Here is a 16,539-nt window from a genome sequence, read left to right on the forward strand (position 1 = left end):
ATCACTCCCTCTCCCAGCACACATCCACTCAGACACCCCCCACCCCACATCACTCCCTCTCCCCTCCATTTCTCTCTATTTTACTTTAAGCCCGGGACCAGCCTTTTCACCTTTTTTTCCGGATGTTTCTGTTTTTGAATGACGTCTCCCGTTATTGTGCGATCACTTCCTCTTCCGGCGGACTGACCCCCAGCGATTGTTCTGTATCCGTTGTGAGGTCATGCGACTGGAAGATGCTGTCGCCACCCCATTTCTCTCTATTTTACTTTAAGCCCGGGACCAGCCTTTTCACCTTTTTTTCCGGATGTTTCTGTTTTTGAATGACGTCGCCCGTTATTGTGCGATCACTTCCTCTTCCGGCGGACTGACCCCCAGCGATTGTTCTGTATCCGTTGTGAGGTCATGCGACTGGAAGATGCTGTCGCCACCCGACTTGCATGGCCGCCATCTTTAATGCTGGCAAGTCCTTCCTGGCTCCAAACCTTCAGCTATTCCCCAGGTCCAGGTGAATTTGATCTGAAACTCAGTTCAGCAACAGCCCTCCCCACAATTTCATTCTGGACAATCCCACAGACATCGAAACATAAACCTATTCCCATCTTAATCTTAGGGCATCATAAAGTGAATGACTGAACTTCAGGGAGATACCCAAACAAGTGGGATTGGTTTTAACGGTTTAGTGAGCGAAGTCACCTCGACTACAAAACGTTTCAGTTGAATAGTGTCAGACAGTCATAATGAAACACATTCTTAAATTCAAGCTGAAAAAGATTTTTATTTAAAACACAAGCCATTCTTTCAAGATGATGGGAATGACACAAAACGCATACAAATGGAAGCTTTGAGCCCAGCCTCATGGGCAGTGATTTTCATCGATTCAATTGAAATTAAAAAAACTTATTTTCAAAATGTAATGATCTGACATGTGACTTGTAACAGGAGAGCTCTGGGTCATTTGATAATAGCTCCATGATTCCTGAGTGGGAGCATGTTTGCTGACATCCCCGAACACAGTATACATTTGCGAAACATGCATGGCAATACATGGCCATTGATGTCCCAGCATTAATTAAAATAATTGTCAGAAACCAAATCAGCAATTTAAAATTGAACAGTCTAATCTGTGCTCCTCAAATCTAAGGCATAAAACACACGCACAAACTTCCAAGTCACAGGCTGGACATGCTAGAACTTGGAGGTATTTTCATGAATTTTCAGCCGTCATCGCTCTGGTTCGGTTTCTCACAGCTCCAACTCAACCTTCACTTCCATTTGACCAGCATAATGGACCAAGAGTGGCTGAACCTCCTGCTCCAGAAATTTGGTAACCTTTTAAAGAGAGAACAAGAAAAGAAAATCAATACCAAACGACCACCAAGAAATAAGAGCAAAATACTGCAATTTTGGAAATCTGAAATGAAATCAAAGTGCTGGAAATAATCAGGTGAACTCCTTCTGAACCACAGAAGCCACATTGGTTTTGAAAGGGCTAACTCTGCTTCTCTCTCCATAAGGTGCTACTGAACTGCTGAGGTTTTTCCATTCTTCAAAAGGAGCTTAGCAGTGAAGATGGTTGAACAGCAAAGGCAGATATTTAAGAATTAAATAGATCATGGCTCACAATATTCCAGTGAGGAAGGAGGGTATTGATAAAGGGAATAAGCAAACCATGGTTAACCAGGGCAATTAAGGTTAGCATCAAAATTAAAAGAAAAAACATAAAATTTGGGAAAGATTAATGGCAAGACAGATGATTGGGAAAGTTTGTTCAGCATTTTTCATTGGTTTTCAAACAGACCTTGGAGTGCAGGTTCACAGTTCCTTGAAAGTGGAGTCGCAGGTAGATAGGATAGTGAAGGCGGCATTTGGTATGCTTTCCTTTATTCGTCAGAGTATTGAGTACAGGAGTTGGGAAGGTCATGTTGCAACTGTACAGGATATTGGTTAGGCCACTTTTGGAATATTGTGCACAATTCTGGTCTCCCTCCCTCCTATAGACAGGATGTTGTGAAACTTGGAAGGGTTCAGAAAAGATTTACAAGGATGTTGTCAGGTCATCCATGATGTCACTGAATGGCGAAGCAGACTCAATGAGTTAAATGACCTGCTGTTCCTTTATCGTGTTGTCTCCTTCAAATTCAGTCAATGCACAGGGATTCAGATCCATGTTAAAAGAAGTCACCCTTCCCACCCAAAATAAAAAAAGAGGCAAGGGCAGAATGTCCCACCTCGACAGGTGGGGGCCAAACTGGCGCCATGGGCAGTATTACGGATGACTCCACATCCCACTCTCACCTGCCGGGGGGCACACCCAATGAAGGACTTGGGGTCAAGCAGTGTCTCAAGCTGCCCGTGGATCGGGCTGAAGTAACTGTCCTCCTGAATTCTGCAGATCAGATCGTTGTCACCTCCCTCCTGTTTAACCACAGCAGCTGCCTGCTGGGAGAGGACACGGATTCGCTCGTGACAATCCTGTAGAAGATGGGAAGGAAATAACTCCAATCAGGAGCCTTTACCACAAATGTCACACAAGAACTGCCAGAGATGGGGAGACAGTCAAGTCTCTCAAACTGAATCCCAACTCAGTCCAGCTCCAATACACCAACAACTCAAAGCTGCATTGAACCTCCAGAATGATTCCATACATTCAAACCTATTGGTTCAGTGTCTCCTACAGATCCTTCAACCAGCAGATGGCTCAGGCTAAAACAGCTAACATTGTTTATTGTAAAAACATAACATTTACAGAAAAGTAAAAGAAAATCAAGTAGACTTATAATTAATTCTTAATCTTTCAATGAGAGTTTCAAATCTGTCCTGAGTTAAAGTGTTGATCGAGATAAAGTGCACAATTTCTTTTGAACGAAAACAGATACAACCCAGTCTCTCACTGTTCCAACTGGAGTAGGGAGGTATGATGTTTTAATGCACCCCCTCACTCCAGGCACAGGGGAACACTGACCTGTCTATTTTCTCCTGCTTTCACCATTGCCATGATGATGTTTTCTGTCGCCATGAATGGAAGCTCATGGCGAATGTGCCGCTCAATCACCTGGAAGAGAAAGTAACAGATCAACGAGCGCACAGGAGGCTGGCCACAATGAGCAGGAGGCAGGAAAATTAGGAAGTGAATGCTCTGAGCAAGACTGCTTCAGACATCCGTTACTGCACAACCCAGGTATCCCGAATATCCCCTCAGTGGACCTTCCCCACCCCCAACCACACATACACTGGCACGGGGTATCCTTGTCATGGAGATGCTGCAATAGGTAATCACTAATGAGGACAATCACCCAATCTCAGACTTACAAACACATTAACAAACAATAATTCACAGAGCAATGCTACTTCACTTCAGCCCAGTGGCTGCTGGCTGAAAGGACAGAGCTCCCTACATCCCAAATCAGCTCTGTAAATACATCAACTGCAGTATCTGAAAATCTCCATAGCAGACACACTGCCTACCTTTGGGTAAACGACCAGCCCTTCAGTGATGTTCTGTAGAGTGCTCAGGATAATGTCTGCAGTTAGAAACGACTCTGCTAAACAGATACGTCTGGAGAGAGGAGGGCGAGAGCAACAGTGGCAGAGACAGACAGGGGAAGAATGTGAATGGCAAAGAAAAAAAAAGTGTGGGGGGGTGAGTGGCAGAGAAGGGTGACAGGCCACAAAGATGAAAAGAGCAAGTGACAGAAGGAGAGGGAAGGCAGGTTTCAGACAGAGAAATGGGGAAAACACAGTGATTAACCACCACTTTACTACAGTTGTACTCAGCGTCACATTGACAAGTTGATATTGGACACATTGGATACAATGTCAGAAGGAACACAGCAGCCTTTATGGCCCAGAGGAATGGCTGGAGAGCACGTCTGGCTATTGCATGCCTGGGCCAGTTTTACCTTGTTCATTCAGCAACTTAAGGTATACAACCAAAGACAGCAGCTGGGTTTTACCGATGCTTGGCATTGGCTGGCGCTTGAAGGATAAACTGTCACGTCAGAGACCCCAGCCATTCCTTACCATCTGAACCAGTATGAACAGTCTATTCAACTTTGAGACATCACCACATCACACGCAACATCCAGACAGATTCACCCACACTGAGCTGTGACCAGGAGGGGATAACCCAGAGGGACACCGTTCACTTGACCCAGTGATGAAGAAACCAGTGGCAGGGGTCAGGAAATTCAGCAAGGAACAGAATGAGGAACTTGTGAATGACTGACCCCAGCAACTAACTGACCATGAGAAGGGGCAGGGTTTGGAGGGGGAGGGGGTGTATTTTGGAGGGGCCGCTCTACACCACCTCCTGTTTCCTCTGCTTTCCTATGAAGAGTTGAACCAATCCAATTCCAAGATACAGCGAGGTTACCTGTTGGCACTGTCATCTAGAGTCCGCTCAAACCACTGTACAGCTGCTGTTTGCAGAGGGTCCAGCATCAGTGTCATGAGGTGGCGAGCCAGACTGCAGCAACGCTCACTGCGCATTGGATTCCTCTTATAGGGCATCGCACTGGACCCTGCAAACAACACACAGCGACAGAATGAAGAGTCATCCACAGACTGACAGACTATCTGCCATCACCCACAAGCCCAAGACTGACCACCCCCATCTCCCAGCTGGACCTTTCCCATCTCCCCTATAGACTGACCAATTTAGCCCCTTTCCTGGAGAAACCATCATCCACACCCTAAGAAAGCACCCCAACTCAAATTTTCCCCATCCTCTCTCCAGACTGGAGTGGTTACCTCCACCACATCCCTTTCCAATCCTGCCCAACAGTCTCCCCAAGCCATTGCAGATTGAGCCACTGCTCCCGAGTGGTTTACCAGGGTAACTCCTGCTTAATGGGCTCCTCTAGTCAGTAAAGCAACACGCGAGACAGCGAGAGCGAAAGACAGAGAAAAAATGCATGTGTGTGGGGTGTAATGGTGCAGATTTTCCATCGCCCAGTTCTGATGAGGTCAGAAGTCACAACATCAGGTTATAAACCTATTGGACTATTTGAAATCTCAAGCTTTCGGAGCGTTGTCCCTTTGCCAGCTGAAGTGAAGAAAAGCGTACAGGCACAGAATTTACAAGCAGAAAGATCAAAAGATCATACAAATGGAGCTAGTGGAGTGTTGAATAATAGGTCTCTGCAGGTGATCAAGAGTGTCAGACAGTGTGAGTAAAATGTCCACTGCTGGATAGCAAGTGAAGGGATGCCCAATAATCCAATTAATTGAGGCAGAGACATAATTACAAAAAGTTTAAAATAAGCTGATGCAGGAGACAAACCAAATGGCTAGAATAACACAATAGGTATAAGAGTCATATATATGCCAAGGGTCTAATCAAAGTAACAAGTAATCCAAGACTGTTCAAACTAATTAAACTAGAGAGAGCATAACAAGCTATCAAAGTGATGGCGTTAAAACTGGACAGTAAGGAAGATTTTACAGGTACAGATGTGTGGTGGGGTTACATGTAGCATGACATGAACCCAAGATCATGGTTGAGGCCATCTTCGTGGGTACAGAACTTAGCTGTCAAGTGTCTGTTCAGCGACTCTGCGTTGTTGTGTATCTTGAAGTCTGTCTTGTAGGACACCTACCTGAAGGTCAGAGGCTGAACATCCTTGAACAAAAGTGTTCCCTGACTGGGAGGGAACATTCTTGTCTGGCAATTGTCATGTGCCCCATCATTCATTTGCCTCATCAACATACCATGCCTTGGCCATCCTTGCCTGCAGTATATGAAACAGACAACACTGGCCGAGTCATATAAGTATCTGCTGTGTACTGGTGGGTGGTGCTCCCATGTGATGTCAGTATCTATGTCGATGATCTGACATGTTTTGCAGAGGTTGCCATGGCAGGGTTATGGGGTGTTATAGTCGGTGTTGTCCTGAAGGCTGGGCAGTTTGCTGCAAACGATGGTCTAGCGGTTGTTCGAAAGAGAGAAGCGGATGCGTAAGAATGATCTTGGTGAGATGTTTGTCATTATCGCTGACATGTTGAAGGCTGCAAAGAACATTGTGCAGTTTCCCCACTCCAAGGAAGTATTGGACGACAAAGGATGGTGTCCTGTGTCAACCTTCTGAGGAGGTTGTTGCAGTTTTTCGCTGTGGAACATCAGAACTCGTGATTATGAGTTGTGCATTGTATCCTGTTCTTACGAGGGCATCTTTCAACACCTTCAGGTGCCCAGTGTGTTCCTCCTTATCTCAGCAGATTCTGCGTATACACAAGACTTGTGCATCAGGGATGGCTTCTTTAACATGTTTAAGGTGGAAGGTAGAGTTCTGATGATACCAGCATGGACGAATGATTCAGGGCCAGGACTCTGTTGACCTTTTACCCAGTGTCCACATGGGGACTCAATAACAGAACCTATAACAATGTTGACTGATTTCCCACCAATTCCAAAGTGCTGAGGTAATAGGCGGAGGAGACTAGGATGTGAACCTGGGTTATCCCATCAAGAGTCCACACAACACTGGAACACACTCTGCCAAGCCCTTCCAGCATAAAACTACCACTCTGTAGAAATTACTCCTTCAGTCTCCCTGCACCTCTCTCCCAAAGAGGACTCACCAATCTGATCTTTCTCAAAGGGCTCCTCAACCTCCTTCAGATTTGCAAGAAGGCGGATATCCGTACAAATCTGAAAGAAACACGGGTCAGATTATTCGGCATTGCCACACTTTGAAACACTGACTGACTGCGGCCATTCATTCCTTACACAAGCTGCCCTCCCTCTCTAAGACTGCTGTAGCTGCTCTGCTCAGTTCCCACACATGCTGATGATTCCTGGACCAAGGTAGGACAAACCAGACAAAACACAGGCCCCTTGTTTACCACCCAATCACTATGGCAAGGCAGAACCTGCCTCACCCCCACGCCAAAAGCCCAGTGACCAGGCACCTCCTCAATCTGCGGCAAGCCCAGTGACCAGGCACCCACCCTCCCCATACCCCGGTGACCAGGCACACCATCCAGAGAGTAGACACACAGAGGGGTAATTTTTATTCAGGTTGGAAAGCCAAACAAAATCCTATGGGTGCACACAGCCAGCCCTTTCCTAACCTTGTGAACAGTTGCCCCAAGACTGGAGAGCACGGCCAGTGAGTCAATATCCACTTTCCGACTGTACGTCTGTCCAGTCACCAGGTACGTTCTAAAGAAAAAGATACAAAACGTCTGAACATACTGGTTTGAAAGTTGGTAGCCCAGGTTGTAAGAGTGGTTGAAGGCTTTAGAACAGAGAGGGTCCCAGCTACACTCTTGCTAATATCACATGATAGAGAGGGACACCAAGCGCTTTCAGTGGTCATAACTCACTGTTTAAATCCTGCCATCTCAGTCACCAAACGATCAAGCTCTTCAACCTGAAAGAGACAAAACCAGAGAGAGCATGAGAATATCAGAGGAGAGAAAAACACATTAGGAGAGGAAGCCATTCTGCCCCTCAAGCCTGGTCTGCTACTTAAGATCATGGCTGGTCAGATTCTGGCCTCAACCCACTTTCCTGCCTGCCCCAGTAACACCTAGAAACTGGATTGTGTTCCCTAGTTTGAGACCCTCCTACAAGAGGAAACATTCTCCCAGTACCCACACTGTTGAACCCCTTCAGGATTGTGCACATTCCAATAAGATCACCTCTAATTCTAAACTGCAATGGACACAGACCCAACCTGCCCAGCTTTTCCATGCAAGAAAATACCCTCACTAATATTCCACTTCCCTGACAATAAATGCCAATCTTCCATCTGCCTTCCTGATCACTCGCTGCTTCCTAACTTAACATACTAACTGTATGTAATTCATGTTCCAGGAACCAGAGACTCTCCCTGCCTCAGAATTAAACCTCTCTCCTTTTAAAATAATACCCTATTTTTCTGTTCTTTCTGATGAAGTGGACAAGTTCACATTTTCCCACATTGTGGTTTTATATACACACTTCCCATGTCTCCTTCACAACTTGCCAATCTATCTATCTTAGTGTTACTGGCAAATTTAGCAACCACATTCTGGTCCCTTCATTCAGGTCATTGATATAGATCGTGAACACTTAAGGGCCTGGCCTTGATCCTTGAAGCATTCCACTTGTTAACTTTCTTGCCAACCTGAAAATGACCTAATTATGACTGCTCCTTCTGTTAGCTAACCAATCCTCCACCGATATTAATAATGTTGCCCCTCCTGATCATGAGTGTAGTTACCTGTGATGTGGCACCATGTTAAATGCCAATTGGAAATCAAAGTACACCACAACAGGTTCCCCTTAGCCTTGTTGTTGCTTACTTCCTCAATGAACATTAATCAATTAGTGAAACATCATTTCACTTTCACAAAATCATGTTGAGTCTGCCTGATTTTCCCTGAGCCCTGCTATCACCTCTCCAGTGAGATATTCCAGTGACTTCCACATGAGAATTATTAAGCTAACTGCCCTGTAGTTTCCTGTTTTGTGCCTCCCACTTCTCTTGAGTAGAAGATTCACATCTACTATTTCCTAATCTGGTGAGATCTTTCCAGAATTTAGGAAGATTAAAATCCACCATCTCAACAATCACTTCTTCTAAAACCTTGGGGTGAAGTCCACTAAAGCTGGAGATCTGTCAGCCTTTAGATCTTCATATTTTTCTCAGTAGTCTTTCCAAGATGATTACACTCGTTTCCCCTCCCTTTCCACCCCCACCCCTCAATCTACAATTTCTGGTAGGTGCCTGGGTGGTGGATGCAATGTTTAGTGTGCCTACAGTAATAAAAATCTGTATTGCAGGGATATTTTCATTAAAGTAAAATCACAAGATGAGTTGCAATGAAGTAATGAAAACTATGAAGGGTTAAGAAATACAAATCCTGAACTTCAGTTCAGAGAAATGACAGATGCAACTAAAAATGCTCTGGCTAATGTTCTAGAGACACATGATAAAATCTCAATTCAAGTCTGGAAATAAAATGCTGCCTCGTGGCAATAACACCCATCAGGTTTTGTAAATTCTTTTAGGGAAGGAAATCTGCCGTCCTTAATCCAATCTGGCCTATGTGCGATTTCAAACCCACTGCAATGTGATAGACTCTTAATTGCCTTCGGAAATGGCCTAGCAAGCCACTCAGATCAAGGGCAATTAGAACTGGGCAATAAATACTGGGCCAGTCAGTGACATAACGAAAGAACAGAAGAGAATGTGTAAATCTGGACAAGAAAGTGGCACGGTGGCACAGTGGTTAGCACTGCTGCCTCACAGCGCCACAGACCTGGGTTCAATTCCCGCCTTAGATGGCTGTCTGTGTGGAGTTTGCACATTCTTCCCATATCTGCATGGGTTCCAAAAAAAAAAATGCGCCGATTAGGTGAATTGGCCATACTAAAATTGCCCGTATTGTTAGGTGAAGGGATAAATGTAGGGGAATGTGTCTGGGTGGGTTGCTCTTCGGAGGGTCGGTTTGGACTTGTTGTGCCAAAGGGCCTGTTTCCACACTAAGTAATCTAATCTAAATCTAAATGGAGAGACCTGGGGACAAATCATTGAAACAGTCACAGTTTAATAATAGCAGATGAAAATGCAAATATCATTTACAAAGCAAAAGTATTCAAAGTACAGAAATTACTTCATTTTTTATCAATTCAACCAAGTCAGGAGGTGCGCTCTCTCGGGCCCTGGGTAGCCTTCAGGGCAGGATGACTCAGTGAATCAGGATTTCTGTTAGAATAACTGATGCTCTGCCATGATTATCAACTGCAATGGCAGCACAATCTCCCCTTGCCCAAGGTGTTAGCGTCACTCACCTTTCTATAGTCTCCCTCAAAGAGCTGGAGGAAACTGGCCTGAGTCCCTGTTGTTCCCTTCACCCCTCGGAATCGGAGCTCACTGCGGGCACGCTCCAGATTTCTCAGGTCCATACACAGATCCTGCAGCCAGAGGCAGCATCGCTTCCCAACGGTGGTCAACTGTGCCGGCCTAGCCAATCACAGCACAGAATCCACTTAAACAAATTACATACAAGGTGGAACTGTTACTTAGAAAGGCATAGATTAAATAGGTTGGTTTTCTTTGGGTAAGGCTGTGTCTTACTAACATAATTAGATTTTTTTTAAGGAATACCTGTAGGATTGATGAGGGTGGTGCAGTGGATGTTGTCCACATGGATTTTAGTCAGGCATTTGACAAAGTCCTACAAAGCAAATTGATCAGAAAAATTAAGGCCCCTGGAGTGCAAGACAATGTGGTGAAATGGATACAAAAATCAGCTCAGTAACAGGAAATGGTGGACATTTTTATGAATGCAATGTCGTGTACCACAGGGGCTCAGTATTGGAGCCCTTGCTGCCTGTCGTATACGTTAATGATTTAGATTTAAATGGGAGGCAGGCAGGTAGGATTGAGAATTTGCAGAAGATGCTCATGTAGTTGATCTTGAAGAGGATATTGTTCTGAGGAAGGGTCACTTGACTCAAAATGTTAACTGAATTCTCTCCATGGATGCTGCCAGAACCCCTACTGAGCTTTTCCAGCAATTTCTGTTTTTGTTTCTGACTTACAGCATCCGCCGTTCTTTCGGTTTTTATTTAGGATGTTGTTGGCTATAGGGGGGCTTGGCTGAGTTGGAAAGTGACAAACGCAACTGAATCTGGAGAAGTGGGAGGTCACGCATTTGGGGAGAGGAAATAGAGCAAGGGAATATACCATAGGTGGAATTCGCTGGCTGCTTGAGCTCGAAACCCGAACTCATTGAAAAAGGTCCAGATCTGCTCAAGGCACTGAAACATGCAAAGCCATAGTCCAGGACCTACAAGGAGGGGTTAGAATGGCCAGCTAGCTTATTCAAATTTTCTTTTTCAGACAATGGGCTGAACAGCCCTTTTCGTGCTGTAAATTTTCTATAATTGTATGGGTAATAACGCTGTCGCATTTGGAGTTCCAATTCAAGTCCCATTTCAGGACTTGATGTCCAAGGAATAAGCACTCATAACAGTCAAACAGGGTAAGGGTCAACCTGCAAATTCTTTCAAATGACCTGACACAGGCAGTAAAGTGGGAGCGTCTTCTGGTCAGTCATTCTGCAGGAGGCGATGGCAAACCACTGCCCAGCATTTTGCCTGAGGACAATGTGGATTATGCTCCAGGGTCAAGAATGCCCTCAGGACTTATCGTGCAACAACAGCGTGTGTTACGAAGTTGGAGTGTTCAGGGCGAAGACATGAAAGCAGTCCGGATGGTGGCCAGGATGGAGGGAATAGCATTAAGAGAGAATTAAAAAGTGGTAGTGGCTCAGTCATGGTTTGTAAAGAATTGCCTTCAATTTGTTAAGAGCCGAGAATTTTTCAGCCCTCAGGATTACAAAAAAGGAATGAATAAAAAAAAACTCAAACTAAACTGGAAGAATTACTCAAGTAGAAACAGTAGGAGTACAACCTCTTGAGACAGCTTTTTAAGGCAGTATATAGAAGGCCCCAGAAGAGAGGGAGCAGTCCTGGACTTAATCTTAGTGCGTAAAGTATCAGTGGGGGAGCATTTTGCACATGGTGATCATAACGGCAATAGATTCAAAATTGTTGTGGAAAAGGATAAGGATCGGTCTGAAATTGAAGTTCGAATAAGATCAGATATGATTTGGCCAGAGTGGACCGAAAGCCGATACTTTCAGGTAAATCTGACTCAAAACAATGGGATAGGGTGCATTCAAAAAGAAAATATGGACTACATAGGGCTAACATGTTCCAAAAAGGAAAAGCTATGGGAACATTTCATCCTTTGAACACTGAATAGAGGAATAAACAGCTTTGGATTAAGAAAAAAGGGAAGGCTTATGACAAATATGGATTAAGAAAAAAGGGAAGGCTTATGACAAATACGGAGGACTCAAACAGATGTTCAAGTGGAACACAATGTTCAAAAGGAAACTTAAGGAGGAGATTAAGAGTGCTAAAAAGAGACATGAAAAGATATGGCAGATAAAAAAAAAGAAAATCCCAAGTTGTTTTACAGGTACATTAAGAGTAAAAAGATAACTAGGGAAAGCATAGGACCCATTAAGGAGTGCATGGTAAATTTTCTATGGAGCCAGAGGACGTAGGTAGGGTCCTAAATGATCCTTTGTGTCAGTGTTCACTAGGGAGAGGGACAATATAGGTATAGAAATAAGGGAGGAGAAGTTCTGTGATATAATTATGGAATTAGCATAAACAAAAAGGTGACTCTGGTCTTCCTGGCAGGCTTCAAAGTAGATAAATCTCAAGGGCCGGTTGAAATGTATCGCAAGTTGTTGAATGAGGCAAGGGAGGAAATAGAAAGGGAGCTAGCAAAAATTCTCAATATCTGTCTGGGCACAGGAGACATGTTAGGAGGACAGCCACTATTCAAGCAGGAAGCAAAGGAGAAAGCAGCAAACTACAGATCTATCAGTCTAACCTCAGTGGTGGGGAATCTATAGAAAGCAATTCTAAGGGACAGAATTAATCTGCATTTGGAGAGGCAGGGATTCATCAAGAACAATCAGCATTGGCTTTGTTCGGGGTGGTGACATTTGACCAGCTTCACTGAATCTTTTGAAGAGGTGACCGGGCTGGGTGGGGAGGGGTTTTGAAACGTGGAGTCAGTCTGCATTCGACAGACTGTGGGGTGCGTGCAAATGTATGACTCCTTTACTTAACAACAACGGAAAACTTTCTGAATCACAAAGGCAAGTTATTAAAGACAAAAGGAGATTCTGACTGGGCAGGAAATATCTCTGTGGTGTGAGTGGGCACACTGCATCTCTTGTGCATTGCCACTTACTGGTAGTGGGTGAAGCCGAGTGTCGGCAGGTCAGCATATTTCTGGGCAAAGTCCATCAGGCGGTTGATGACTCGAGCCAGCTGCAACAGATGCAATGAGACAGACAGTCTGTCAAAACACCTCTAGCACAGGAATCAACCAACTATCAGCACTTGCGCGTGCGCGCACACTCACCTTGGGCAGAAGGATGTCGAAACCGTCACGAAGGACAATCAAATCCTAGGGGAGGAGGGAAATGATTAATACAGAAGAAATAACTAAAAGTGGCTGATGGAGAGCATCAATTCCATCCCCCTCTCTCTGACACTGCAAAACTCAACCAGACTGATCAGAAACTTCATGCTGACCTAATTTCAACATTGAAACACTGCCCTAGTCTGTCCAATGCTGAAATCCTTTAATTTCTAGACAAGGCAACTCCAACACTACTGGCCAGGCTCTGGCCTTCCACCTTCCATAATGTTAAATATGACCAAAACTCCACTGTCCACTAACTTGAACCAAGTCCTACTTTGTTTCCTCAACGTTCAAAATTTTTATCCTCGTTTTGAAATCCCTCCGTGGAGTGTTTGATGAATAACATATAGAGGGAGTTTTACTCTGTATCTAACCCTGTGCTGTTTCATGACAGGTCAGAGATCAGGAATGTTGTCGTACTGTGTTGTCCCCCACGTAGCAGGATGTGGCACCAAGGTGTATGATGGCAGCAGCATTTGGGCAACAATGTGCGAACGTGTGTACATGTGCCATGACATCATGGCGAAGCTTCTTCTCTTCTTCGGCAGCCATCTTGAAATCAATGTTTTCGAGATTTGACTTCATCTCCTGGAGTTGCTCCTGTGTGATTGGCAGCCCCAGCTCCTGCAGAGAGAGAGAGAGAGAGAGATGAAGAATTGGAATAATTCACACAGCAACCAGCATAAGCAATGTTACTCCAATCACTGGAATCTAACTGGAATCAACCCCCAACATTCACCACATGTAATCTCCCCTTTGGCACCCAGCACATGCAACCCATAACCATAACCCCTCTTCACACAACACACTGAGCGTCAAGAACAGTTACTCAGTATCTAATCCCACGTTGTACCTGGCCTGGGACTGTTTGATTGGGATAGTGTAGAAGCAGCTTTAATTTCAGGTTTTAAAAAAAAAAGAGTAGAGAAAGCTTCAGTTTGTATTTAACCCTGTCCTAGGAGGGTTTGAAAGGGAGATGGTGTACAGTACTGTTGTTGCATAGATAACATTGACTCATCAACACTGTGGCTATGACAACTTTTACAGAAAACGCCTTATGCACCCAAGGTAGGGAAAGAAATTCATTGTGTGTGTGTGTGCATGTTTGTGTATGTACACATACACAAAGCATTGAACAAACAGTTACCATCATTCAGCAACTATGGATGTAAAGCAACCCAGCAATATTTTCTTCTGTACTTTATTGTCTCACCATTTTCCAACAAGTATACAAAGTGATTAAAGCCAGTACACCATGGAAACAAGAGTGAAAATACACAGCAGGTCTGACAATGCCAGTGTACTGAGACAGTCAATAATTCTGGTTCATATTCCAGATGATGCTGTGTGTTTCCGGCATTTTCATTTTTAATTATTTCCAGAAGTGCTTTAATAAAGTAATGAATAAGGTCAGAGAATGTAGAGTCAGGGGATAAGAGGCAGTTCTGTTCAAAAATCACGAATCTGAATCGCTAACTGGGTTTTCTCTCCACACCACAAGTCCTCGGTATTTCTAGCAATCTCCCTGTTGTTTTCAGATTCCCAGCATCCAGCGTTTTTTTTTTGGGACAAGCAGAATGGATTCTGAAGAGTTATTTTGACTCAAAATGTTCCTGTTTTTCCCTCCACATTACCATCTAACCTGCTGAGTTTCTCCAGCACTTCCTGTGTTTCTTTCAGATTTCCCACATCCACAATATTTTGCTTTTGCACAAGTGGAGAATGGATTGCTGGGTGGTTTCAAGACAGAAAGGAGAGACTTGGAGTAAAGGGTAACTATTCAGAAGGTGGGAAGTGAAGTTCTACAAAGGATCAGTTCACAATTTACCTTAACCATTGGACCACGGAATGAAACATCTTCTAAATTTACACATAACACCAAATTTAGTTTGGAGGGGAGGGATGGCAATTTTAAAAACCTGCGTGGATTACTAAATGAGAACAGCTCTTGCTTTGAGTGGTGTCACACGACCTTGTCATACCATGCCGGACAGCAAGCCCTGCTATTCCCATAGTCATTACAAAAGTTCAAAAGATGTTATCAAAATACATACATTTCCCCAAATTACTTGTTTTTTTTAAACTCAGGTTAGAAGTATAGGTTAGAAGGGTCTGTTTCTGCGTTGTACATCGCGACGACAAAACAAAACTTTTTACTGTACTTGGGTACACAGACGTAGGATCTGTTTCTGTCTTCATGTTCAAGCTTCTGCCTGACTGAAACGCTAACCACTGAGCCACCACGCTGCCCAGTATTAATAGAAAGCACCAAGCAGGTTTCTGTTTTGAACAAGAAGGAATCTATTTATTTATTATATAGTCAGTCTATAGGTAAATGATTAAGAACTGCCAACATGTAACTCTACCAGTTAAACTCTAACCCACTTATAACCTCCCCTACACACTGGTGCTGAGAATGCTTTGAAAAAGTACAGCAGCCCCTTGTACAGTACCGGGTTTTTTTAAACAGTCCATTTTTGTGCACAATCAAACAAAAAGAAAAACTTGCATGGATACAGAAAAAAATACAGGAATTCCTCCTCCTTGTCGGGGAAGAGCTGAAGAGTCACAATGAAATCCAATTATAGAGTCAGATGTACAACACGGAAACAGACCCTTCGGTCCACCTCGTCCATGCCGACCAGATATCCCAACCCAATCTAGTCCCACCTGCCAGCACCCGGCCCATATCCCTCCAAACCCTTCCTATTCATATACACATCCAAATACCTCAAATGTTGCAATTGTACCAGCCTCCACCACATCCTCTGGCAGCTCATTCCACACATGCACCACCCTCTTCGTGAAAAAGTTGCCCCCTAGGTCTCTTTTATATCTTTCCCCTCTCACCCTAAACCTATGCCCTCTAGTTCTGGACTACCCGACCCCAGGGAAAAGATTTTGTCTATTTACTCTATCTATGCTCAATTTTATAAACCTCTATAAGGTCACCCCTCAGCCTCCGATGCTCCAGGGAAAACAGCCCCAGCCTGTTCAGTCTCTCCCTGCAGTGCAGATCCTCCAACCCTGGCAACATCCTTGCAAATCTTTTCTGAACCCTTTCAAGTTTCACAACATCTTTCCGATACGAAGGAGACCAGAATTGCACTCAGTATTCCAACAGTGGCCTAACCAATGTCCTGTACAGCCGCAATATGACCTCCCAACTCCTGTATTCAATACACTGACCAATAAAGGAAAGCATACCAAACGCCTTCTTCACTATCCTATCTACCTGCGACTCCACTTTCATCTGCAAACTTACTAACTGTACCTCTTATGCACTTCAAGGTCTCTTTGTTCAGCAACACTCCCTAGGACCTTACCATTAAGTGTATAAGTCCTACTAAGATTTGCTTTCCCAAAATGCAGCACCTCGCATTTATCTGAATTAAACTCCATCTGCCACTTCTCAGCCCATTGGCCCATCTGGTCAAGATCCTGTTGTAACCTGAGGTAACCCTCTTCGCTGTCCACTACACCTCCAATTTTGGTGTCATCTGCAAACTTACTAACTGTACCTCTTATGCTC

At 44.2% G+C, this 16,539-nt stretch overlaps 2 protein-coding genes across 2 annotated transcripts in view; both read right to left on the reverse strand.

The window, feature by feature from the left end:
* The window catches only part of pick1 (protein interacting with prkca 1), a 43,393-nt gene extending 43,031 nt beyond the window's left edge, over positions 1-362 (reverse strand). The window contains exon 1 of the mRNA XM_043680005.1: positions 293-362. The gene's annotated coding sequence lies outside the window, so the exon portion shown is untranslated. The remainder of the gene's footprint in view (positions 1-292) is intronic.
* Positions 363-755: 393 nt separating this feature from the next.
* Positions 756-16,539, reverse strand: part of adsl (adenylosuccinate lyase) — an 18,753-nt gene continuing 2,969 nt past the window's right edge. Inside the window, exons 2-13 of the mRNA XM_043680006.1 lie at positions 13,428-13,631; positions 12,945-12,989; positions 12,771-12,850; positions 9,782-9,953; positions 7,327-7,373; positions 7,072-7,162; positions 6,580-6,649; positions 4,373-4,520; positions 3,466-3,556; positions 2,963-3,052; positions 2,296-2,472; positions 756-1,329 (exon numbers count right to left, since the gene is read on the reverse strand). Of these exons, the coding sequence (XP_043535941.1) occupies positions 1,243-1,329; positions 2,296-2,472; positions 2,963-3,052; positions 3,466-3,556; positions 4,373-4,520; positions 6,580-6,649; positions 7,072-7,162; positions 7,327-7,373; positions 9,782-9,953; positions 12,771-12,850; positions 12,945-12,989; positions 13,428-13,631 (1,302 nt within the window). The 3' untranslated portion in view covers positions 756-1,242. The remainder of the gene's footprint in view (positions 1,330-2,295; positions 2,473-2,962; positions 3,053-3,465; positions 3,557-4,372; positions 4,521-6,579; positions 6,650-7,071; positions 7,163-7,326; positions 7,374-9,781; positions 9,954-12,770; positions 12,851-12,944; positions 12,990-13,427; positions 13,632-16,539) is intronic.

The sequence above is a fragment of the Chiloscyllium plagiosum genome, chromosome 39 (genome assembly GCF_004010195.1).
Source record: "Chiloscyllium plagiosum isolate BGI_BamShark_2017 chromosome 39, ASM401019v2, whole genome shotgun sequence".
Classification (NCBI taxonomy): domain Eukaryota; kingdom Metazoa; phylum Chordata; class Chondrichthyes; order Orectolobiformes; family Hemiscylliidae; genus Chiloscyllium; species Chiloscyllium plagiosum.